The sequence below is a fragment of the Vigna umbellata genome, chromosome 2 (genome assembly GCF_029865625.1).
Source record: "Vigna umbellata cultivar VRB3 chromosome 2, Vumbellata_1.0, whole genome shotgun sequence".
Lineage (NCBI taxonomy): Eukaryota > Viridiplantae > Streptophyta > Magnoliopsida > Fabales > Fabaceae > Vigna > Vigna umbellata.
This window is the reverse complement of record NC_142166.1, coordinates 15,211,237-15,238,020: the sequence shown is the minus strand read 5'-3', so window position 1 is coordinate 15,238,020 and position 26,784 is coordinate 15,211,237. Positions and strand designations below refer to the sequence as shown.

The following is a 26,784-nucleotide window of genomic DNA, read 5'->3' as shown; positions in this document are numbered from 1 at the left end:
ACATACACATAGTTCTCCACACTGGTAAGATATTGTCCGCTTTGGGTCAAGCCCTCACGTATTTGCTTTTGGTACCACTCCAAAAGGCCTCTTACCAATGGAGGTATCTTATGTGTATATAAATCCATGTCCATCTCTTATTTTATCCGAGGTGGGACTTTGTTTGTACCCAACATCCTCCCCTCAAACAAAGGACTATGGTTCTCCACCTCTACCTCCCCTACAGCGGAAGTCTTTTTCTTATCCTCGAGTACACCATGGTCATCACTTCTCTTTCACAATCCATGGTCAAACACTGAGCATCTCTTGCTCTTCACCTCTCATGATTCACTTCCAAGCTATCTACCGGCCACCTACCAAGGCTTCACCTGATTATGGATGGACGTACTCGTCTGAGCCCGGTCACCAGACCTGAACCATGGGCTCTGATACCATTTGTAGGGATGTTCAACACACACACATACACATAGATCTCCACACTGGTAAGATATTGTCCGCTTTGGGTCAAGCCCTCACGGATTTGCTTTTGCTACCACTCCAAAAGGCCTCTTACCAATGGAGGTATCTTATGTGTATATAAATCCATGTCGATCTCTTATTTTATCCGATGTGGGACTTTGTTTGTACCCAACACTACTCTCACTGAAGTCAACTCTTTGAGTAACAGATCTTTCCCGAAGAAGTTTATATAAGGAAGACTGGCTGAAAAGAAGATAATAAGAATATATCTTTGAATCTTACGTTGTTATTATCTCTTTATAAGCTTTCAATGTTTAGCACTTACTTTGTTAACAAAAAATGTTTTACAAGTTTTCAGATTTCCTTATCCTGTCTTTCAGAGCTTTCAATATGTACTTGTTTTTCAAAAATACCTTTGATATGTTTGTAAATTCTGAAGAGAATCAAAACACTTGGTTGTTTAGTTTAGTTGAGCTAAACGGTCTATCCAGGTTGGATAGTTTATAAACTAGGAGTGGTAAAACTCATTGTAATCTTTTAAAGATTAGTGAAACCCCTTAAGTGTGTTTAAGGGAGAACTAGATGTAGCTTAGTTGGAGTGAACCAGTTCAAAAATAAGCTTGTCTTGTTTGTTCTCTTTCCTAAACGCTATATGAAAACTTAAGTGTTTAATAGTAATTCCAAATCGTTTAACCCCTGCAAAAGAACTTAAACAATTGTTTGCAAAAAGTTTCTAAGAACTCCATTCAATCCTCTTTCTAGAGTTTTTCTGTGTTTCAATACAAATTTAAAAGTAGTAAAGGTTGTAAAGATTGCACTCCATTATTTTATTCAAAAAAGGTCAAACTATAATAAAATTTCTTATAACAGAGTTTCATTTAATAAATACCATTATCTCTCTAGAAACTTTTCTAAAACTTTTTTCTATCTTCTCTTTAGATTCTTGACTTCATCCTTCATTTGTTTCACGAATAGAGACCATAGGAAGGATTCTTGTAGGCAGCTCTACATACCCACCCGATCAGAACTAATAATAAAGTAAGTTTACTTTTTATCCCTTTTTGAAGTTAGTGGACATTTAAAGTTGCATGTAATATGTGATTGAGTGTATGTGACTCAAAATAACTCAAAGTGAATATATATTTGTCTATGAGCATAAGGATGTGCTTAAATATCCAACTACGGAGTAGTTTCTTATAGTATAGGCTTCATTTAAGAGTCAAAACTCATCCCTTTTTACTACTCTAGGATATACTTCAACTGTCCAATCGAAGTATTCTATCCAAAAAAAATGAAGCCAAAGCCCTTTACTACACTAATGAGAAGAGAAAAAAATAATAAATCAAAAATTCAATTTTTTTTAGCTTGAGCGAAAAATTTTAAATTTTATTCACAATTTTTCTCACAATTTTTTGTATATGCAAATATTTGTCGAAATCTATACATGTTAACCCTATATATTATTGATAATTATAAGAAAAGATAAATAATAGTCTTTTTAATTAAGAAACACATTAGTATTATTAATTTTCCATCTCACATATAATGTAACACAACCATAATATGAAATCTTATTACTTTTAGTATAATTAAATATAGCCACCAATTAATTTTAGGGAAATTTTAATATAAAATTTAAATTTATAATATTATGACTTTCGCCATAAATAAAGCCAAAAACAATAAATGCATAAAAATAATAGAAAAAAAATTACAAACGCAAAATTTCGCCTAGCAAACACAAACTGGTTCGTCCAACAAATTTAACTTCATGTAAAATTAATATAAATTATTCTTCAATTGTGCTTATGATCTTCATGTTTTCTAACTTCCTTCCTTCAGGAAATATTATAAGATTCAATGAGACATGTTTTGATCTTTGACCTTGTCATAAATCTTTTAAATTGCAAATGTTTTATTTCAAGTTCTTTTCATATATGCTCAGGAAATAATCCTTTATCATACATTCCTTCTTGAAGAGAATTTGTCCTCAAATTCGTACCACTTGAAGATTTCGTATAAACAACATAATCTCCTCTTCAACCTTTTCCCCTACACATACTAATAAATACCTAGTATTGATTGATTTCAATGTTGAATTGACACTTATCTTGCTTTAATTATGCGTAAAATTCATGATAAGTACCTCAATTCTACCTGTTTTTTAGGTATAGAAGAGTTTAACGAGTAAAAGTTCAATTTGTGAAGAAAAACAAAGAAATTCAAAAAATTTTCAAGCATTCTGTCACAACACGGTTGTAGTGTCGCAAGAAAAAAACCCAACATGAAAGGAAACCTCAATCCTTGACTTGGGGCTCAAGCCATTGAGAATCCTTATTGAGAATCCTTCATCATGAAGTAATCTCAAGAGGCTCACCCCTAAGAACTCACAACTAAAGCCATGGAGAAAACCCACTTAGGAAGGAAACCTCACAGTTGGACCATGGACCACAATTGGAGCCATGCTGCCAGAGTTTATAAATACCAAAATTTCAATCTGTTTAGGGATTTCATATTAGAGACTAAGGATTGGATTGCAGACTTTTTGAGAGACTTTAAGAGAACTTTTAGAGAGAAACTTTATAAAGTCTTCTCACTCACATCCTCTGTAATTAATAGAACATCTTTAGAGGATTAGGAGATTGGTTCTCTTCTTTGTTGTTACTTCTTTCTATCATTTATGAATAACTAAATCTTCCATGTGTTGGAGTGAGATGTAACAACTTTGAACTCTCTTGTATTCGACAATATTTTTCATTTATGTATGTTTGCTTTTGATCTAAAACTTGTTAATTGATTTATGCTTAATGTTGGATGACGTGATTACTCGTCTTACTTCACTAGCTTAATATTTAGTGAGAACTAGTGTTAAGTTGTAATCCAATAAGTTTTCATGTGGGCTTCTAGATGCTAAGAATAGATTTAGAGTGTGCAACTGAAGATATAGTCTTGATCTTAATGCAAGTGACCCGTTCAAGTAGTTATTGAGGAATCATACTAAAGAGTTGCGACCCTAGGCTCTAGGTGCCAAGGATGGACCTAGAGTTACACCTAAGCGAACTTTCTAGACTAGATCCTGTTAAGAAAATCTTACGATACACACACTCAAATATTTTCCTAAAATTGAGTATACTATTCATTGATAATTGAAGGGCTTTAAATAGTCGTGATACTTACAATATTACGGGAATAAAAATAAAACTTGAAAATAAAATATCAACTATCTCAAAAATAAAATATGCTTAATCTATCCTAAAATAATATTGTACCTAGATAAATAGAAAATCATAGCTACCTTTCCCTATTTTATCTCTATTAAATGAAACTAAATATTACTAGACCCAAAACTAATAAAATAAGATTTAAAAAAAATTATTAATAAAACCCTAAAATTTAAGTTTATCCCAACAAACTCCCCCATAAACTTAAATTCTTTCTTCCTTCCTTCATTCGGCTTTCCGTGTGCATCATCCTATATCGGGCTTGCTTCTTTCAATCAGATTTGACTTCTTCTTTTTCCTTATGGCCCTCTTGTCTTTTACCTTGGTTGACCTTTTTAGTGCTTTGACTGACTTTGTTATGTTTGACTTCTTAATAACCTTGACCAACTCGTTTCTAACCTTAGGCGATTTCTCAACAATCTTGGCCGACATCTTCATCGGGTTTTCTCAACATATTCATCTTCCTCTTCGTCTGGTTCAAGAACACTAGATGCTTTCTCTTCTTTTTCAAGAGTCGCCTTCTTCATCTCCTTAAGCTCAACCCTCTGTTTATTAATAATTTCATTAGCTTAATCTAGAAGCCTCCCTATCTGCTGAATCTCTTCATCTTTTTGTTTGACTTCTTTCTCCAGGTTTTCCTTCTCCACAATTGTTGCATCCTTTACCGATATCACTTCATCAATTGTTGGGATTGGGCTCTCTATGTCCACTGCATCTGAGCTCTTTGCCAACAACAAGATTCGACACTCTTCTTCTGCATCTTCAGTAAGGAGATTTGTCTCACCCTTTGTCTCGGTCTTGCAATACTTCGCAATATGGTCAGCCTTGCCACAGTTGTAACACTTGCTTGATCTACACTCCTTTGCATAGTGTTTATACTTGTCACACTTAAAACACTCAACTTTTGACCGATCACCTCGGCCTTTTCCTTGTCCTTGGTCACGCCAATTCTACTCACCGATTTGCTCTTCATTATCATTCTCAAAATTACCGGTCGGTCACATCCACCTTGTCCTTGGCTTCCTCACCATCTGTCGCCAGGACCTCGGCTCTGAGTAATCCGAGTTTTATTCGATTCAAACTGTACATGTAGTGCTTGATCGTCGGGTTCAACCTAATCATCCCAACTATTTCTTCTTTGTTTGTGGGCTTTTAATGACCTAACAAGTTCATCCACTGTGAGAACCGACAAGTCCTTCGATTCTTCGATGGCGCCCACGATACTTTCAAAATCTTGTGTAAGGGATCTCAAAATTTTTTCCACAACCCGACTAGATGGCATTTGTTCTCCATTTCTACCGAGTTGGTTGACCACCTTCTCCACCCGAGTTATGTACTCGGTTATATGCTCTTTGGGCTCCATCTTCAGCTGTTCAAACTCTCATCTAAGAGCATGTATTCGGACTTTTCTAACGCGGTTGTCACCTTTATACGCAACCTCCAATATCTCCCAAGTGTCCTTTGATGATTTGGCATTCGCTATTTTTTTGAATCCTCACTCATCTACTGCATTGTAGAGAAAATACAATGTTGACCCATCTCTTGCACGTGTTTTCTTCAACGTTGTCATCTATGCCACCGTCTGATGTTCATCCTCATCAGATTCAACGTACCCGTCTTCCACCGTATCCTAAATGTCTTAGAATCTCAATAACGACTTCATCTGTAGGCACCAATTACCATAATTGGTTTTTCTTATCAATTGTGGCACACTCATACCATTGACAACCTTTGCCATCTCTCTCACACAAAAAAATCAAGCACTCACTTTTTCTCTCACAGTGTTTAACTCTCTCCTCTCTCTCGGTACTCAAAGCATAAAGCTCTGATACCACTGTTAAGAAAATCTCACGATACACACACTCAAATATTTTTCGAAAATTGAGTCTATTATTCATTGATAATTGAAGGGCTTGAAGGACTTTAAATAGTCGTGATACTTACAATATTACGGGAATAAAAATAAAATCTGAAAAATAAAATATCAACTATCTTAAAAACAAAATATGCTTAATCTATCATAAAATAGTATTGTACCTAGATAAACAGAAAAGCATAACTACCTATCCTTATTTTATATCTATCAAATCAAACTAAATATTACTAGACCCAAAACTAATAAAATAAGATTTAAACAAAATTATTAAGAAAACCATAAAATTTAAGTTTATCCCAACAGATCCTTTGCAACTCCATATTTAAGGGTAGATCTGATGCAAGAGAGGGAGAAGTTGTGAAGTCAAACTGCAATGCACTTTCAACAATCTAAAAGTCATTCATCTAGTAATCCAAACTATGTTCTAACTTATTTTACAACATTTTCATCAACATAATTGTTTTTTTCAATACATCTTAAACACAACTACTGTTTTATAGAAGACCAAAATAGTTTAAACATTGCCTTTTTTGCCAAATTTCAATGAATACGACACTTGTTATACTACAACAACCTAGTATACTTTATATTTTGGGTGTTTCAAAGACATGCAAACAAGTTTTTAGCGTCATTGTCGGGGATTTAAGTCAAGAAAATCTCTATTTAAATTAGATTGATCATTGTACAAAGATGTATTAAGGTGTGGATAAGCTAAGCAATTTGTTTGTTTTTATGTTATTATTTTTTTAGTTATTGTTACATTGATTTCTACACTCTTTTCTACATCAATTTTTGTGCTTTAACGTTGCTCACTACTGTTTGAGTTGTTGTGTATGCAAAAGAGAAGATAAAAAAGGTTTTATTGTTTGATCCAAAGATTGAACGCACTATCAGAAGGCACAACAACAAGCACAAAAAACATAGACAAATTCTGACGCCACTACTGTTGCCACAAACTAAACTTGTAGACTCAGACCTTGATATGAAAGCAAATTGGTCTAATCAAATTGTTGCAGGAAACAGTCAAAGGAGATTACTGGGAGATTACACTCAACAACAAGGGTCATGCCACTTTTCAAGCATTGTTAAACCTATAAAAGGTATGAAGATAAAGCATGCATTACTCACTCTAATAACAACAAATCAATTTGTTGGATTAGACCAAGAAGATCTATTTAATTACTTGGCCACGTTCTATGAACTATGTGGAACCCTTGGGACAAATTCTGATGATGAAGAAACTATGTATCTCAGGTTGTTTCCATTATTACTTGTAGGAAAGGCCAAGATTTGGTTACAATCTCGCTCAAATCTTAAAATAACTGGAAAACACTAGATAGAGGGGGAGGGGGGGGGGGGGGGTTGAATAGTGTTTTGGAAAACTTTTTTCCAAAAGGTAGTTTAATAACTTTGTTAAAGATTAAATGATTTACACGAGTTGACATACACTTGAGTTATAAACTTCTTTTTAAACTGGAAGTTCAGAAATAAAATGTTTCTCAATTGTTTAGGCAAATCTATTGTAGTGTTTTGAGAAGGACAACTCTAAAAAGGTTGTGTTAATAAGCAACTGTAGAGTATATAAGTAAAACATTTTGCAAGGCTGAAGTAATAAACACATAATTATTTTATATTGGTTCACTCCACTAAGCTACATCCAGTTCACCTCTAAGACCTCTTAGAGGGTTCCACTATAATCTTCAACAAGATTACAATTAAGTATTCACACTACTCTCGGTATCACCTAGTCAATCCCAGTAACCGTTCTTACTCTAACTAGAACCGACTATCACCCACTCCTGGTTGTGTAGTATTATTTACCACTCTTGGCATCCCTAGAAAATCCCATTATATTCCTGATACGTTGTCTAATTGAGTTTCACATACTCCTAGTTTTCACTAGACAAACCCTGTATCAACCCATACAATGTCTAGCTATCGTTTAACTCCATCGAGTTAATCGTTAAGTGTTTGTATTCTCTTAAGAATATGTAATAAATCAGATTGCTTACAAGTCCTTAGATGATTACTCTCACAGAAAGCATGTGTTTATAATATAATTCAATCTAACAGACTTTTTAAAGTTTTCTCTCTTCTTACAAGTGTAAGCTTATGATTATATGAAGCTTGTGAGTATTTTCTTTCTTTTGTACTTGTTTTTCTTCTCAGATGATTTCTTTCGTATTCATGTGCTTATTCTCTTGATCTTCTCTTGAAGGATCTTCAATTTATAAGCTTCAAGAGAAAATACATGTTAGATAGTACTTATTTTTAATCTTTGGATTTTCTTAGCCTTTTCGTATGTAGCAGCCGTAGGTTGAAGTCAAGTTGTCAGAGCATATATGCTTTTTTAGTACTTTATCAAAAGTAGGTTGTATGAACTCTTAAGCACGACTTTTGATGGTGAGAACATTACATGAATATCTTTTTTGTCTCTAATGTCCACTTCTGACTTGTATATGATAAAGTAGATGGATAATTGACATAGGCAACAACAAAGATTAGAGTAGATATGCTTGCATGCAGATATGTCCTTTTCCCTATCATTTTGTTGTTTTGAAATATGGTGCATTTAATGCTCTTTAATGCAATTTCAGAACAATTATAAGCTTTTCAAAATTTGTGTCATTCAAGTAAGATTTGATCATTTAAGCATTTCTTAGAGATATCAAGCAGTTCTTTAAGGTTTTATTGTTGGATGAAAATGTCGTTTGGTACAAGGTATTGTTTGGCCTATACAAAGTGTTTTCTAACAACGCTTTGTTTAGTGGTCTTAATTTGGTTCAAAAGCGTGTTTAGCAAGATGTCTTTCACGACATGTTTTTGGAACAATGTTTATATCTTTTAGCGTGTTTACCAAAAACGTCATTTTTTGTAAGATATAGTGAAAGCTCGTTTAACATTGTTTAGTAAAGTATAGCAAGAGCTCATTTAGCAAGACCCTCATATAGCACATTGTCGTATTTTGTGAGGAAATCGTTTGGTAGTGCATCTAATAAGATGTTAGTGCGTTTACTAAAGCTTTTCTTTAAACATTCTGTTTTTCACAAAGCTTTTTCATAAGACGCTTTTCTTTCAAGAATATTATTTTTCACAAAGATATCATTTTGTCATATGCTCATTTTGTTAATTGTTGTTTGTTAAACTTCAAAATATATGAGGACGTTAGACGATCCAATCTTATAGATGATACTGTCTTAAAAAATCTAAGCTTAACAAGTTGGGAGAATGTGAAAAGAAAATTTATGGCCAGGACCAACCATCTAAATTTATAAGTGTTAAGGCTGCCATTGCAACCTTTTCCCAAGGATTGGGTGAACACATCTGCGAAGCATGGGAAAGGTACAAAGCCTTGCTAAAAAAATGTCCTAATCTTAGATTTGATGAAGTAGCACAATTCAACATGTTCCCTAGTAGACTTAAATCACAAATAAGAATGTTGTTGGATGCCTCAGTAAGAGAAACTATGATGATGAAACTACTACAATCATTTAATCACTAGCAAGTAGTGATCACCAAGCATAATATGACAAAAATCATCCTTCTAAAAGAGAAATATTGGAGCTAGGAACACAAGATTATATATTGTCATAAAACAAATTCATTTCTTAACAAATGGAAGAGTGAAAAAGTAGATGGCAAAGCTGGAGTTTGAGCCACAAGCTCACGGCTGCGCACAACAAATTTTAAAATGTGATTTTTGTGCAAGTGCACACCATATAATGTTTATTGTTCTCCTACTGAAACTACAAAGGAAAAAGAATTACACTTCATGAATAAAAACAAAAGACCAAATAACTACTCCAATAATTGGAGATCAAATCAAAACTAAAATCAACAACAAAGTTGGAGGCATGATGGTGGTTCAACTAGTAGGCAATCTTTGCAAACAAATTTTCATGGACAACAACCTTAACACTATGACAAAGTATCAAAAATTGATGATGCATTAACATAATTCATTCAGGTGTCTACAACAAACCAGAAAAACACATAAGCATCACTTAGGAACTTGGAGGTGCAAATTGGAAAGCTAGCACAATAGCTAGGAAAATAGTAGGAAGCAAAGCTTATGACCAATACTAAGATTAATCCAAAGGAGCAATGCAAAGCCACCACAACTAGGCAAGGAATTTTTATAGGTAAAGGAATTGGTGATGATGACTTTAGAATATAAGAAAGGGGTGAGGAAATTAAGTCAGAAAAACCAAGAGAAAAAGAGAAAGATTGTGAACCTGAGTTAGAAAAATTGAGAGAAGAAAAAGAAAAGGAGTGTGAGCATGATTCTGAAAAATTAAAAAAAATGCAGAAAAAGATGAGGAGAGTGTATTCAAAAAGAAGAATAAAGAGTGAAAATGAGAATGAGAAAAAGAGAGATCACGAGAGAAAAAAGGAAGAGGGAGAAAAGAAAAAGAAGAAGTTGTTTGAGAATGACAATCTTCCTGTCACTACTTAACTTTCTTGTTTAGGTACATGGACACAATCATTTTGGACCAAGGTTAAGCTTTCATGTATAAATTTATTGAACCTCCGACCATTCAATCTTCTATAAACATAATTTATCACAAGAAAACATATTTGAAAATACGGATGTCTGAGTCAAAAAGAGAGATGTACCTTGCGCCATAAATTGACGAGCATATGTTACAAATGTAAAATTTTATGAAGGTTCATTTAATTAATTGACTCATGATAGGGTCCATTGGCAACTAATGGTCATCATACCAAGACAATGCAAAATTGTATGGTTTTTTTTCCTACACAAGAGGATGAAACCTGACTTGAAATCCATGCTACATTTTTTTATATAATCTACTTAGTTACATTAATATTAACCTATGTTTCAAATTTAATTAGTGTTATGGGTAAGCGCATAACACAACAAATTTAAATACTGCATCCAAAGGTTAGAACTCATTGATCTTTTAGTTATTATTTTTTGTATGTCAATTTATAACCTGGATATGTGATTAGTTTATTTGTCATATTTAGTGTAACAAGGAGCAAGATTTACGGATATGTGATTATTTTATTTGTCATAATGAAGTTGTGTTATTTTTGTAGTGCTTCAAGAATCCATCACTAATAACAGAAGACAAAATGAAAAAGATACGATAAGAGTGAGAAACATATCTTTTAGGTGATGAAGTTAGGACATTGCAACAATTGTATTTTTCTTCAAGACATTTATTAGTTTAGTTTTAATTCTTTTAGTTTTGATAGTTTTAGTTTTTAGTCTTAGTTTTGATTAGTTCATACTTTTAATCTTGAAATTGTATGCTGGAAACATTCAATACAAAAAAGTGTGCTAGTTTTCTGTTTTTCAGATTTGATAAAATTATAAAAAGAAATATTTTTTTTAAAAAAAAAAAGCTACATTTGATGTCAGCCCTTAGCATAACATACCTCTATTGACATCGATCCTTACCATAGACGACGTCAATTGCCTCCATTTTCAATGCAAAATATCGCATTTAGTGGTGCTCTCCTTCCGTTGAGTGCCAAAACGTTCGTAAAAAGGTGCATTCAGTAGTGTTTCCCTACCGTTGAGCACCAAAGTGTTTGACAAAAAAACACACTTAGAGGTGTAGATCTTTTCGCTCAGCGACTCTAGACGTCGATTTTCCTGATATCCATCATCAATAGATGTCGGTTTGGCTGAACAGACGTCATTTGACGTCGTTTTCTCATCCAACATCAAATTGACGTCTCCAACTAAGATATTAGAGTTTGAATAGACAACAAAAATAAAAAATAAGCTACGCGAAATTTGGTTTTATAATAATGAGTCTAAAGCAAACCACATTCGACTTAAACCAAGATTCATAGATCCACATTATGAGTCGATGGTGTCATGGAGAAGAGATACTAAAACACATTTAAATATAGGGAATAAATGTAAAAGTGTTTGTGCATGTATAATCGAATAAAAAACAGTATACAAGAACACAGAAGTCTCTACCCACTTGGTTCGATATTATTTTTTTATTATTTTATCGTAAAGGACAAGATTTTTGTTCATCCGTGATTTTGTATGATACATTTCTCTGATCCTATTCATTATTGAGTTTCTATAAATTCTCAACCAGGGTTATGGAGATGAATACAAACCTACTCACCAAAATCCAAGTGACCCTAGAAGCAATGGCTCTTCGAGTTCAACCATTATCCTCACTTTTAAAGGAATTGCCAAACCAGCTCAGTACCTCTTACATAGCCATTTTTTTCTTCTTCTTAACCCTCCTTTTTGTGCTTAATAACAAAAGAAGAAGAAACAAGTCCAATTTGCCTCCTTCCCCACCAAAACTACCCATAATTGGAAACCTTCATCAACTGGGCACTCTCCCACACCGCTCCTTCCAAACACTGTCTCGCAAGTATGGCCCTCTCATGTTTCTGCAATTAGGCCAAACTCCGACTCTTGTGGTTTCATCAGCTGATGTCGCCAAAGAAGTTTACAAAACCCATGATGTTGCTTTCTCCAATAAGCCTCAGACCACAGCCGTGAAAATCATCATGTATGGGTGCACGGACGTGGCTTTTTCACCCTACGGGGAAGAGTGGAGACAGAAAAGGAAGATCTGTGTTCTTGAGCTTCTAAGCATCAAAAGGGTGCGATCCTTTCAGTTCATTCGAGAGGAAGAAGTTGCAGCCATGCTTGGTGCCATACGTGAAGCATGCAGCGCGGGTAAAACGTCTTCTTGCGTGAACCTGACTGAGATTCTGATTGAAACCTCCAACAACATAATGTCTAGATGTGTTGTTGGAAGAAAGTACGATAACCCAGATGGTGGAATCAGCTTTGGAGAGCTAGGAAGGAAGATGATGAAACACCTAGCCACTTTCTCGGTGGGAGATTTCTTTCCTTTGTTAGGTTGGATTGACGTTCTTTCTGGCCAAATACCAGAATTTAAGGCCACTTTCAGGGCATTAGATTCTTTCTTTGATCAGTTAATTGCTGAACGCAAGAAAATAATGAAGATGGACAGTTACCAACCTCGTAACAAAGACTTCGTGGACTCACTCCTTCAGATTCAAGATGGTGCAGGAAACCATGATTTTCAGCTTACACACGATGACGTCAAGGCAATCCTAATGGTACAATCACATCTCCTAAGATTAAAATATTTCAAAATCTTCAATTCTTGTAGATAGTTTCTCTAACAGTAAAATATAATGCTGAAATTTATGTTCAAGTATCCATGAACAGCTTAAGGGATGTTTCCATCTTCATAATTTCAGGACATATTTGCTGGAGGAAGTGACACCACTTCAACACTTCTGGAATGGGTATTTGCGGCGCTCTTGAATAATCCTGCTACCATGAAGAGAGCTCAAGAAGAAGTAAGAAGAGTTGTCGGGCAGAAACTAAAAGTGGAAGAGAATGATTTGAATGAAATGAGTTATCTGAAATGCGTAGTGAAAGAAACTCTGAGATTATATCCACCTGCTCCTCTTTTGATACCCCGAGAAACTTTATCCGATGTAAAAGTCAAAGGTTTCGATATTCCATCCAAAACAAGAGTGTTTGTGAATGCATGGGCGATTCAGAGGGACCCTGAAATTTGGAACAGGCCCGAAGAGTTTCTTCCCGAGAGATTTGAAGAAGAGCCCGAAGTTGATTTTAGAGGAAATGATTTGCAGCTTATTCCCTTTGGTTCTGGGAGAAGAGGGTGTATTGGAATTTCGTTTGCACTTGCTTCCACTGAGTTTATGCTTGCTAATCTCCTCTACTGGTTTGATTGGAAGATTCCTCATGAGAATGGTAAACCAGTGCAAGATGTAGACATGAGTGAGATATGGGGACTCACTGTCATCAAGAAACTACCACTTCATCTTCAACCTCAACTACACTCATTTGGTGTCTACAATTAATGCTCTTTCACTTCCTTTTCTCTTCTCTTGTCTTTAAAAATAGTTTTTATTTTCCCTTTTCTTCTAAGTAATGTCATTTCACAAAGAAAATAATTAAGTGTTGGCACCACAACACCAATTTAAGGTCAATGTCTGTATCATATAAATAAAATAAAAATATGAATGAAAAAAGTGCAGGTGAACTGTTGGCACTTTAGAAATAAGAAATTATTAGAAATAGCAGCCTTATGTCTCAATCCAAATCCGAGAGAATCCTTTTTCAAAAATCTTTTTCACATCTTTAAAGAATTCTTTTTCAAAAATCTTTTTCAAGATCTTTAAAGAGTTCTTAAAACTTGAAATCAATACCCTGTAAAAAAAAAGTCAAAAATCACAAGATTTATACTGGTTCAACTTATCCTGTCAATAGAAATTATGAAAGTTAAAATAAAAAAATGAAGTGAATGAATGAAATCTAGTAAATACTAATTTTTATGATTATCTATTGAGTACTCTAATATATTATTATACACTACTCGTTTTGGTCACTCCTTGAAGATGTTTTCTGAAGTAATGGATGAAATATGAGAAAACATATATGAGAATATAAATAGATGAGAAATATTGAATCAAAGTCTAATAAAACTCTATTATGTTATTATCAGTATATCATTTCTCACCAGTTTTGAAGAGTAAGGTCACAGCTTGAAGATGATGGCTTATAGGATTAAGAATGAATGAAATACGAGGAAAAGATAAAATAAAGGAGAAATAGACGTGAAAGAAAACAAAGAGTGTTTGATAAATATATACATATATACCAAAAAAATAATATTTAGTAGAAGTTATTTAAAAGTTATAAAAATCTTCACAAATAAATATGATTTAAAATAATTCTGATAAATTCTCTAAAAACTAATAATAGTAAAAGTTTTAATATTTTTTAAAAAGTTTATGATCCTATACAAATTATAATTCATTTTTTATAAATTCTCCAATTATTTTTAAAATTCCCTCCTAAAATTTGAGTGTTTGGTTTCTCTTAAATTCAGACTCTTCTTGAACCTCAGCTAGGGTTCGAACATTCGTGTAATATTTTCTTCATCCTTCCAGGAACTATTTGAGGTTTATGGACCCATATAATTCCAAGGAATTGGTTGGTAAGGCTAAAGAAAGGTATGGCTTCAGTTAATGTTGTCTTTATTTTTAATTCATTATCCATTCTCTGCTTGTTTCTTATATTTTACTTTCACCATTTCTTGATAATTTAATTTCCAAGCTTTAAACTTGTTCCTCTTCTGCAGGCATTGGGCCCTGTCGATGTATATGTTGCATTTCCGCTACACCTTCTCTCTCTTGCATTTGATTTCATTTCCTGATTGTGATTACAGTATGTAGCAGCTATGATTGCCCTTTTTGGACAAGCCGTAGTTAGGCTCTGTCAGAATAAATAATAACACATTAAATTAAATAACGCCTACAACTCAATTTTACACAGGTATGGATATCCGCGGTGAGTAGTAATTATTCGCGGATATTTACTATCCGCGGGTAACAGGTAGCGGGTATTTTAATACCCGCTTTTAAACAGGTCAGGTACGGATAATATACTATCCGCTTCGCGGGTACCCGTTACCCGCAAAAAATTAAAAAGAAATAATTTATATATATTTTAATTAAAAATAAAATAAAATTATATTTTATTAGTTTAAATTTAATTAAAATTAAATTTTAATTTACATTTAATTTATATTATATATATATATATATATTTTGTATTTTTATTTAAATTTTATTTTTAAAATGTATTAAATTTGTTTTTTTTGCGAGTATCTGCGGGTTTTAAAATACCCGCAGGTATTTTTTAACGGATACCCGGCGGATAGCGGATACAATTTTATCCGACGGATCGAATTACGAGTAGACACTACCCGACCCGACCCGTTGCCATCCCTAATTACAACCATTTTAGGTTTAGGCCACGATCCAGTGAATTGACCACATCAGTTGTAAGTGGCCATAGTGTTTCATAATATACCATACTTCAATGGATTGAGCACATGCGTTGTAAGTGGAGCAAATAATAACACATTAAATGGAAACAAAGAGTATATATATATATATATATTATGGAGGAAATAATAACACATTAAACGAAATAAAATAACTACTACAATCATTTTAGTTTTGGGCCACAATCTAATGGATTGACCACATCAATTGTTATGGCTATAGTGTTTCATAATATACCATAGTTCAATGGATTGACCACATGCGTTGTAAGTGGAGCAAATAATAACACATTAAATGGAAACAAAGAGTATATATATAATTCACCACATGCGTTGTAAGTGGTCATAGTATTTCATAATATACCATAGTTCAAGAAATAACATTTATTTTTAAATGGTGTATCTTTTTAATTTACTTATTTAGGTATTTTAAAAAATATTATAAAATGATGTTAGATATTTGTTTTTAGATTTCGCACATGACATATTTATTTGCTTTATCTTTTTTCTATTTCAATTATTCAATAAAGTTTTGTTTAATTTGTATTATTATGTGAACTAAACATTAATGGATGATCCACTCGTAAATAAATAAAAATTTAATAAACAACAAATTTTACTAAGATATATTTTATTTGATATCATTATTAGTGCAGTGCACGAATATAACAACGGTTGTTGGCAACAGTTCTAAAGGGAACCGAGACCATAGACCCTATCAGATTTTAATTATTTAATTTTAAGGAGATACGGCAGCAATTCTAGTAGGAACTACTATCATAACTTTTTAAAATTAAAATAATTATTTAAAATCTGGTAGAGTCTACAGTATTATAATTCTTTCCAAAATCGTTGTCAAAAGTCTTTTTTGCTTCGATTATCTTGTCAATCACTATCATACACTAGTACAAAATATGACTTATAACTTGCCTATTACAATTCAGTTTTGACAAAAACAAAGCATAAAAAGACATGGTGGTATTTTTTTAATTTTTGCAAACATATAGGCCTCGGTTAGAAAACAACTGAAGTCATATTTTGTTTTTGGCATTGGTTAATAAACAACTAAAGCCTAAAGGTGGGACACATAAGCACAAATTTAAACTTTTCTACTCAATACACACTGGTCTGGATCTATGGCCTCGGTTCTCCTCAAAACTAGTGTCATAGGGTCCTGACATTCCCCTATAAAGAGATATGTCAAACTTTTCAAATTTTGAACAAGTCTATGGCCTTGGTTCTTTGGAGAACTGTGGTCACAAGATTCTGACTTTGCACCCAGCAAAAGGAACTTCAGACGGTTAAAATTTTAAAGTCATCCTATGACCTCGGTTGTTCAGAAAACCGATGTCATAGATCCCTTTTGTTTCGATTTTACAAAGAACTGAAGCCAAAAGGTATGAGCCAAAAGCCATAAATGGTTTCAAAACTTTTAATTTTTAAATATTTGAAGATTTTTTTGGCATCAATTCTTAGTAGAATCGAGGCCTAAAAGAAATTGTAAAGGATTATGTGAATTTGCACTTTTTTTACCAGTACGAAGACATATTGTCTCAGTTATTTTAATGACCGAAACAATATGTAGTATATGGCCTCCTCTTTGCTAATATTGCTCCATTGACTCTGAACGTCATGGTCATTGCCTCCAACGCCGTTGTCATTGCCTCCATTGACGTGGTCTGAACTCCTCTTTAGTGATCTTTCATTCGTTTGTTCGTTTCTCTGAGGTGAACTTTGGTTCCTTTGTTCTTTGGCTTTTTTGGGCGTTTTTTTTAAGTTACTTTTTGTTCTTCAGACTAATAATTTTTTTTGTATTTGTATCCTATTATTGTTTTTTATGGTGAGCTTTTGGTGCATTCCAAAATGCGAGTAGTTGTAGCGTTCTTCATTGTTGTCTGCCTCATTTGCACCTAGGTTCCTATTTTTGGTCTTAAATTTATTTTGTAATATGAGCATCTAATTTTTTTTATAATGTTGCAGTAGGTTATTAAATTTTTGTGTGTTTCATATGTGATTAATTGCATGCTAAAATATATTATTGTATTGAATCAGTCTTAATTTCCGATTTGAGATTCAATAAAAAATTATTTATTGTCTTTAAGTTTGTTAAAGAAATGTATGTTTTAAAAATGAATATAAGAGGAGAAAACAATTATAATTTATAGCATTAAATCTTGAAATTTTCACTTGGAGAGTTTAAGAAGAGTAATCACTTTTTCATAGTTTATTAATGTATATAAATTTTAATATACATATCTTAAAATTCATGAATATTTTGTAAATGAGTTTTGTATTGATCTTTTGGTGCATATTTTATATAATTTTTAATCACTTCATTCATGTAACCGGAAGATCAAGGCGAAATATTGACAAAATTTTAGATATATTGTTTAAAATTTATATGTTCAATAAACTAAATAACTACTACCATAGAGCCTGAAAATTAAATAATTATTTAAAATCTAATAGAGCAGTGGTTGTTATTGGAACCACTACAATAAACCCAAAATTATTTTCTTTTTTTTTACTTTCTTTTAGTTTACTGCTTTGGTTTTCTTATAATCAAAGTAGAATCTTCAACTTTTGGCTCCAGTTCTGAACTGAGGCCAAAATCCTCCCTTTTTTACCTTGTCTTAATGTCTTGGTTATGAAACCGGTGTCATAACTCAAAAAATAATCGTTGTAGTATTTCTTGGCTGCAGTAGTGATAGGTCTAATTTTAATTAAAATATTTATTTAATTTTTGGTTCTTTGGCTTCGGTTGTAACCAGAACCGGGACCATAGACCATTTTCTGCCTTGATTTTGGTCATTACTGTTGTCTAAAGTTTGTATTTTAAAAAAAAATATTCTATTTTTGTAACATCCTATGTCATAGAAGCAAACCTACATATATCAAAACCAGTATGCACAACACAAAAAACATACCAGGATATATTTCTCAAGTATTGTCTCATGATGAATATCTAGACAATAGTTTTGTTTTACAAGTAATAAAGTAGTGACTATTGTGTCTAAAGGAGTTAAACTTTAGGACTTGATTGATTTACTTGTTTAAAGCAATTTTATACATGTATTCTCACATTCTCACAATAACCCTAATTTCTAAGTTACTGTAGATAATAATGAAGTGTGGTGTACATGTATAAGGAAAAAAAGAAATGCACAAGTTGTTCTTTGTACTAGTTCGTCTAACCAGGTGACATAGTTCTGAAACGACAAACTGAATTTCACTAAGTAGACTAATGTTTGTTAATTTTTGGGCTTATAGATATTCTTGACTAAGCCATGACTAACCCTTTGAGTAAATAATGAAGTGTGGTGTACATGTATAAGGAAAAAGAGAAATGCACAAGTTGTTCTTTATACTAGTTCGTCTGACCAGATAACAGTTCTAAAACGACAAACTGGATATCACTAAGTAGACTAATGTCTTGTTGATTCTTTGTGTATTGTTTCAGCTCTCAACCACTCATTAATTTTTTGCATATTGTTTCGACTCTCAATCAATTTTAGCTTAACCAACTATTCGTTTCACAAGACACCCCTTGGTTAGCTAAATATTCTTTCCATATGTCACTTATTGCTTGAACAAGTATTCTTTTCACAAGTCACTCATAGTTTAACCAAATATTCATTCCAAAAACTACTTTTGACTTAAACAATTATTTTTTGAACATTAGTAAACATATATAACATTGATGCTATTTCTTCTAATATACTAATTGAACACAAACCATGTTCTCTATGTGGCTTAACCAACTATTTCCATAAATGTTTGCACATTAGCCCTAAAGCTAACAAAATAACTAAACATATAATTCAAGTAACAATTTTCTTTCAAAATGTGGACTAATTTGATCAATATCCTTTCAGAGATTTATCTAAATTTTATTTAGTTCAGAATCTAATGAACATACAAACAAGAATTAAAATGGTAGGTTGCTCATATATTTTTCAATAGTTCCGATAATAAATTTCGAAAGAGGTCAAAAAGATGTGCTATTGTTTTTATTGAGTTGGCCAAAATTTGAGTGGAGGTGATTACATTTCATTGAAATTATGCAAGCCTATATATAACACTTTATTATTACTCTGTAATACTCAATCTATAACTTGCTGTCAAAATTGAAAAGGGAAACCATCTATGGGTCACCTTCAACCTATAAACCAAAAGTACAACTTCCAGATATAAACCAAAGTTGTTCTCGTTTGTGCCACGCACCAATGATAATTCGGAGTCAAGTAATCCTGAATGTTATCTCCCTGTGTGATCTTTCAGAAAATGTTCTTCGGGCTGAGTGGAGGAATGCTTGGGCAAACAGATCATGTTGACTCAATACAGCAGTATTGTTTCCCTTCCAAACTAATCTTCATGAAAATGATGTTTCCTCCTTCTGCAGCGATTAACATACCAAGTGGCATGCTGGTGTAAGCCAATGCCAATGAGGAGCTTAAGGCTTGTAAGCATAACATAGGTCATTGCTGAAAAAAGCAGAATCCAGAAAAGCCTCCATGGAAGGGGATTGTTAGGAAGGTTTGCAGAATATACTGGAGTCAGAACTCGTATAACCTAAGAACCAGTTATAAAAGGAAAAAGTGCACAGATGACGAATCGGTAAACTAAAAAACAGAAAAACCATATGGACATTTAAAATCGTATGCTTACCACGCATGCTGGGGCTAGGGGAACAAAAGTCAGGTTTTTCTTTGCGCCCTCAGTTTGCATATTTAGAGTCTACAAAATGGAGCAGTCAAATGTCAGGAGTATATTCTTTGGAAAGAAGCTCCATCAATGAACAGGAACAAAATGTTAATGCAATTTGATTGTCATAATATGACTTAAAGTTATACATCACTCTATCGAAGTAATAAGTAGCTCTCTCAAGTATTAGGTGAAGACCAAATTTGTTTTAGAGAAAGTGAACTATATTGCTGTAACAAAATAGCGTAACTACCTTTTCCCATCAAAGCATATCTTCCAGCAAAGGATTTCGAAAGGCATTTATGGTAGAATCATGGAGAGTCTTCGTGCACTCAATTGTGTTGCTCATAAATTCACTCAAGTTTTCAGCTTTAAGTTGAGATTTGAATGAAAATATAACAATTTGTTATCAAAGTGGTTCCAGTTTTTTACACCCTAGCAGTAAACAACCAGCATACTGTATAGATAATGTCCACAAAAATGAAATCAGAATACCTGTTTACATAGGTCTTCGAGGAACTCGGAGTATGCGATGGGCTTAATGTCATTGAATTTAGCAATGAATGAATGCTTGATAATATCAATAACCATTTCACATACATAAACCAAGAGGATATTCTGCACCATCCAAAATATGAGTCAGGAACGGGATTAACGAAACATCCTTCATTAATATTATGAGGTAAAATATTTCCAAACTTACAATAAGAAAACTTTGAAACCAGGGACCCTCTGCCTCCAGAATATTTTGAGCCAAGACGAATAAGATAAATGATGAAATGTGGAATCTCTCTACGGAATCTGCTTGGCATCATAAGTAAATGGAGGAAATAAAATACAGTAAGAGTTTGCAGGAAAATGAGAAAAAAGAAGTTTTAAATAATGCAATTGTCAAATGCAGAACAAATATTTTTACTCTTGCTCATTTCAGTAAAAAGGAATTGGATAAAGAATTTTACGCAGCTAAGATAATATACATACATTGTATAGAAATTTACACTAACACAACGTTAAAAAAATGTATACTAACGAGCCATTTGGTCCAGAGGGTGGGGTTAACAGGCGAAAAAAATTGGTGATGTTTTTTCCTTTCATTTTCACTTCCCTTCTCTCCAAACTTCTGAACCAAACATAAGCTTTTATTAAAATCCATCTCCTCTCCTCACCGCCCACCAAACAGTAAATAAATGGCAAAACCTACATACAAATTATATCACTTTTAATGTATAAAGGAGATCAAATCCCCATAAAATAACAAAAAAAAATAATCATAGACTGTTAGGTTACTTTATGCAAATAACCTAATCTATACTCTCTTCTCAATTCACACTAACACCAGAATTGAAAGTAAGTATGTATGTATTATTGATTCAGTAAAGTATAAAAAATACAAGTATACTCCTCCCAAGGAAGCCTACCTTCCTCCACTAGAAAATATGTTCAATCTATACTCAAAAGAAAATAATCTCCTCAATAGAGTTACAGTACTATTTATAGTATCTCATTCTCGCACCTCTTCCTAATTGGTAAAACAGTCAGCCTCTACCGTTCGGCCTCACTTCCCACTGCCTTACCGTTCGGCTTCTCTTCTCTTACACTCGGCCTCGCTTCCCCCTGTCTTTCTGTTCGGCCTCACTTTCCCCTTGCCTTACCGTTCGACTTCTCCTCTCATGCACCGTTCGGCCTCACTTCCCCCTGCCTTACCGTTTGGTATTAGTTTTAATTCCCTCCTCTTTTATTCCTCCTCTCATGTACTTCTAACTTCCTAACATAGACATTGCTATTGCAGAAATTGAAAAGGAACACTAGAGCGGAAAAAAATTGAGGTTGATGGGTGTAAGTTACTGAGACAAGATTTTTATAGCTATATATCTATTATAATTTTAAGTAACCAATAGGATGCCTTAAGGTTATGGATTTTAATAGTATAATTGAATTTCTATAATTCAAAAAAGGGTTTGTCATATTACATTTTAAAGAAAATCCATACATTTTTCCCAAGTATGATTAAACCTGCTAATGTAAACATTTGAATATGGAGCTAGTGTACCAAATGCTAATCCTTGTCTAAATTCAAACTAAAAAGAACTCAAAAGACAGACAAACAAGTTTATGAATATACCATGTTGGGTGCATGGGTTTCACAACTAACTGTTTATTGTGCAAAAGACTTAAAAGGCATTTCCATAATTCCCTAACCGCTAGATACTAGCAAACTATTCCATATACCTCAAGTATAAATTATATGGAGCAAAGTAAAAGGGAAAATGTGTCTTTAGTCAATGTGCTTTTGGACAAACTTGGTTTGATCCCTATACTTTCATATATATCAATTATTCCTCAAAATTCAGAAAAATGTAAATTTAATCTCTCTTCCAACTTTGGGGCTGTAAACAGCAACCACCCTCTAAATACTAAATTAAAGTATCAAGGCATATTCTTAAAAGATAGAGGACAAATTCATTGATTTGAGAGTGCATAGACTAAAACCAGGTTTGGGAAAAAATATATGGACCAACACATTTATCCTAAAATTAAAGTTAATCACTGTGTATAAATTTTCATGTCAATGCAAAAGACATTGCATTATTGTTCTGAATAATAATATATCCATATCAACTGAATCAATCCACTAAAAGCAAAAAGCTTTTTCCTTAACATAATTATGTGGCAACAGGGGTAAGATGCCAAAGAAGGCATAAAAGGGATACACGTACACCCTATAGATTGAGATATTCCCATTCAAAATAAAAGGCACTCACTTTAAAATTCAAACATCAAAACAATTTTACGGCATATAACCCTAAACAAATCAACTAATGTCAAAACTAGCACAAATAATATTCTGAAAATGAGACCATCCAGGGCTTCTTCCACATTTGAATGAAGGAGTATATAACCGCATACCAAGTAAGCAGGAATCCAGAAAAGAAAAACCCCATTATGAGAATGATAACATACCAAAGTAAACTAAACTGTGAACATTATCCATGCTGTATCGCTTGAACACATTACTTTTGATCTCAGCAAAATTATTTGACACCAGCAATGCCAACAGAGCATTGTTGTGAGCAACTATACATGTTGATAAAGTGATTGCCTGAGCTAATAAGATAAAAGAATGAACAAGTAAGACTAGTCAAGGAATCAAATCACCGACTTTGTTATTTCTTAATTTGCCTTCGCAGAAGATAAAAGGTAATCAAACAAATGGGGAAAAAATACAAAAATGAAGGATATTTGAAGCAACCACAGCTAAAGCTTGGTCAGAAACAAATCTCCAAATCCAGAATCGAATGCTTTCTTGGGGACAATTCGCAAGTCCTTCAGCAGAAAGAAATAACGTTTGCAACACATCCCCATTAAAACTTTGACATAGTTTATCAAATATCTGCAAGTTGGAAGATCAGTCACAAATTAACAGTATAAGTAACATTTTGAGCATTATGAGTCACAACACTTTTGCATTCAATCGGAAACTAAAAGCAAAAGGATACAATATTATGTTTAAATACCAGAAGGCTACTGAATACCCATATGCATGTTTCGAAAAGCTATTACAATATCATTTACACAACATTCATCCTACTTCTTTCATCACATTTTCATTATCTCCTCTAGCCCAATACATTTCTGCTATTTAAGGAGATAGTAAAAATTTCCAAATACAGCAATATTTTATCTCATCTTATGTCAGAGTTTCACGGTTCACAAATTAATTACAAACCAAAATTTTATCATTCCATATTCTTTGAAATTCCTTTACTTTGTCACCACAAGATCTTGCTTGCATAAACCCTATAAATAAAATTTTATTAGAATGCACCGAGACTTTTATACTTTCATCCAATCATGAATTTCTGCATAGGGTAAAAAATTATTTACTTCAGAAACAATTACTGTAAAGGTCATATCCTATCTAGGGTGGTTTCAATCAGTTTATAGTCTAAAAATTATATCCTAATAATGAATAAAAATTAAACTCAACAACACATAAATATTCACGTTGGTTGATATCTGACAGTTTGGACAGCTAATTATTCACCATGATCCAGACTAATAAATTTATGCTCACCTCTAAAACATTGTAGACCACATATAACTTTATTGTTCCTTGACCACGGATCATATGATATATTAAGCTGATATCTGTTGCAGCACATTTGAAAAGACGAATAAAACACAATTAGCATACTATTAAACTTGAACAATACAAAAAAGAAATGAGAAAACCACTTTGCCTGTTCGTTGCAAAAGAACCACTCCACAGGTCATAATGAGAAAACATCCAAAATCTGAAATTTCCATTGTTGATAGCCTCTTGAACTGCCTGTCATACGCATTGATTAGTCCACATGTAATACTATAAACCATGATATACATGCACAAATTTTAAAACATGAGTTGAACTAAAAAGGATAACAAAAAGTCAAAGCACAAGAAGATGCAAACTCTGTATTAGGGAGAGATTGGTCAAACTTATTCAGCTAAGTTTGAATCAGGGACTAACAGAACCCAGATGCAAATTAGCAACTAAGACCTCTATCACAGAGTGTCAGCTGAACTTACTGGTAATTTGGAAGTTTGTTCTGGAATTCAAAGATTTTTGACGATATTTGAAGCACTCTAAGATTGTAGTACTAGATGTGCACTGCTCTGTACTTACATCACTAATCTAAACTAAGGAAACAAGTGTTGTAAGATTAATCTATCACTTTATTCCCCACATGCATTGCCGACTAAAATTTTATTACAAGGGAAAAAATTAAGGAAACGTGGCTAACCTTGTCTTTAGAATCCTCCAGATGGCCATCGTGATCCTTGCTGGCATAACAGTTAATAATGAAAGAAATGAATCGAAGCAGACAAAGAAGCCAACATCTATAAGCTGCAATTGCGTTCCACGTTCAAGATACAAAACAAATGTAGAATGCCTCAATAAAAAATACAACTATAGGTGTCTACTATAAATTAGGTGGAAGGTTTAGTTTTACTTTACTTTCCCCATAAACCTATGAACTTATACGGTTATTTTGAAAGTAAATACAAGCAGCTCAACCAGGAGTACATATCCATAGATAACATCACAAAACTATAACCAGAGTTCTTATTATTTCTTAGTACTTTTTGATAAAGAAAGGAACTATACCAATTCACATCTCCAGGGCAGGCGGAAGATAGTATCATAAACTCTTTCTCGTTCTTTTTCATTCCCAAGAGTTGTTGTGCTCCGTAAGGAATTTCCATTGTACATTTCCTCCAAAAAGTACGTTACAGGAGACTTTTCCACTGAAAATACGTCTGACAACAAAACACACCACCACAAGATTAATTTGGCAGAAAATACGTCAGTGTTTACAGCAAAAACCTAACTTAAAACCTAGATGTATGTATTATTCAGTCAAAGTTTGCAGTATCCAATTAGCCATGCCACCAATTCCATAGCAAGTGGGGGACACATAACCAACCCCGCGTCTATTTTTCTAGTCATTTCCCCTTCGAAGTCCATGCATAATTTTGTTGCAACACATTTGTTAGCATTTTTTGTAGGGTCAATTTTTCGAAAAATCATTGCAATTATAATCATGAGATACAATATGATGCATGCACTGTAAGGCCCATTGTACCACTCACAATTCGGATCTTCCTCCATGAGACGCTTCCAGTCCAACGACTCCACGGTCTCCAATTTTGTAGCCACATTCCTATCAGGCTCGTTCGTCGGTTTCTCCACTGGACTCGCATTCACACCACCCTCCTCCTTCTCATCGCGCACCACCGAAGTCGGAAACTCATCGGAACTCCCACAACTCACGTTCCTCTGCCTCAATTTCCCAAAATTAAACCCCTCGATGCCACCGCGCACCGCCGTCGGTGCCTCACTCTCCGCCTCACGCGCATCCACAACCGCGCACACACTCGCCTCTCGCACCTCCTCGTAAACGACGCTCCCTCCGCCAGCGCTATACCTATTAGCGTCCAGCTCGAATCCGTTGCAGGCTCCTCCGTTTTCCAGAGGCTCTATATGCGGATCGACGGAATCCGCGCGATCAAGAAGCTTCTTCTTGCGCTTGGAGGCGCGATGCCTGCGTTTCCTGCGGCTGTGTTCGTTTGATTCCGATTCGCCATCGATGCTGAGAACCTCGAAGGAAATTTTTCTGCTGCCGTTTCGCAGCGCCATGGAAGAACGAAACGGAATTCGCAAATCGATGATTGCGAATGAGGAAAATGGTTATTGGTTGTCTACACGTCAGAAATTGGCTGGTGAAATTCCGGTGTTGGCCTAACGTGATTGATTCGTCTCTGTAAAAAGTGCAAACCACTGTCTTTGTTTGTTTCTTGTAGGAGTCCAGCTTTTGTTCGCGCTCTCATCTCACTGCACCACTGCTTCTTTTATTCACCACCCTATCACTGGCAGTTATTGTTTTCATTCACAAATGTATTCATCTTATTTTTACTTTTATTCCTTATTTAAAAAAATGCTTTAATTTATATATTTACGTCACATCAAATAAGAAATATTAATCTGTTACCCTTTTGTAACGGTTCTTTCTTTACATTCTTTTTATTACTTTATCCAAATGTTTTGATTATTTTATACTGCAATTACTCTTACATTAACTAAATTTTTAATTATATTAAGGTTCCCATTTATGTA

At 33.7% G+C, this 26,784-nt stretch overlaps 2 protein-coding genes and 1 non-coding gene across 3 annotated transcripts; 1 reads left to right on the top strand and 2 right to left on the bottom strand.

The window, feature by feature from the left end:
• Positions 1–8,830: 8,830 nt before the first annotated feature.
• Positions 8,831–8,937, bottom strand: LOC124846212 (small nucleolar RNA R71). Its single transcript, XR_007029517.1, has one exon. It is a non-coding gene; the product is annotated as a small nucleolar RNA R71 (small nucleolar RNA).
• A 2,714-nt stretch (positions 8,938–11,651) lies between these two features.
• Positions 11,652–13,613, top strand: LOC124846209 (phenylacetaldehyde oxime monooxygenase CYP71AN24-like). The gene is made up of 2 exons (XM_047323428.2): positions 11,652–12,654; positions 12,799–13,613. The coding sequence occupies exons 1-2, from the start codon at positions 11,656–11,658 to the stop codon at positions 13,429–13,431; spliced, it is 1,632 nt and encodes a 543-aa protein (XP_047179384.2). The 5' UTR covers positions 11,652–11,655; the 3' UTR covers positions 13,432–13,613.
• Positions 13,614–19,398: 5,785 nt separating this feature from the next.
• POD1 (POLLEN DEFECTIVE IN GUIDANCE-like protein) lies at positions 19,399–26,539 on the bottom strand. The gene is made up of 11 exons (XM_047323429.2): positions 25,761–26,539; positions 25,276–25,427; positions 24,911–25,014; positions 24,368–24,456; positions 24,202–24,275; positions 23,367–23,517; positions 23,088–23,255; positions 20,830–20,927; positions 20,622–20,744; positions 20,091–20,159; positions 19,399–19,994 (listed from the first exon to the last, which is right to left on the bottom strand). The coding sequence occupies exons 1-11, from the start codon at positions 26,305–26,307 to the stop codon at positions 19,788–19,790; spliced, it is 1,782 nt and encodes a 593-aa protein (XP_047179385.1). The 5' UTR covers positions 26,308–26,539; the 3' UTR covers positions 19,399–19,787.
• Positions 26,540–26,784: the final 245 nt, after the last annotated feature.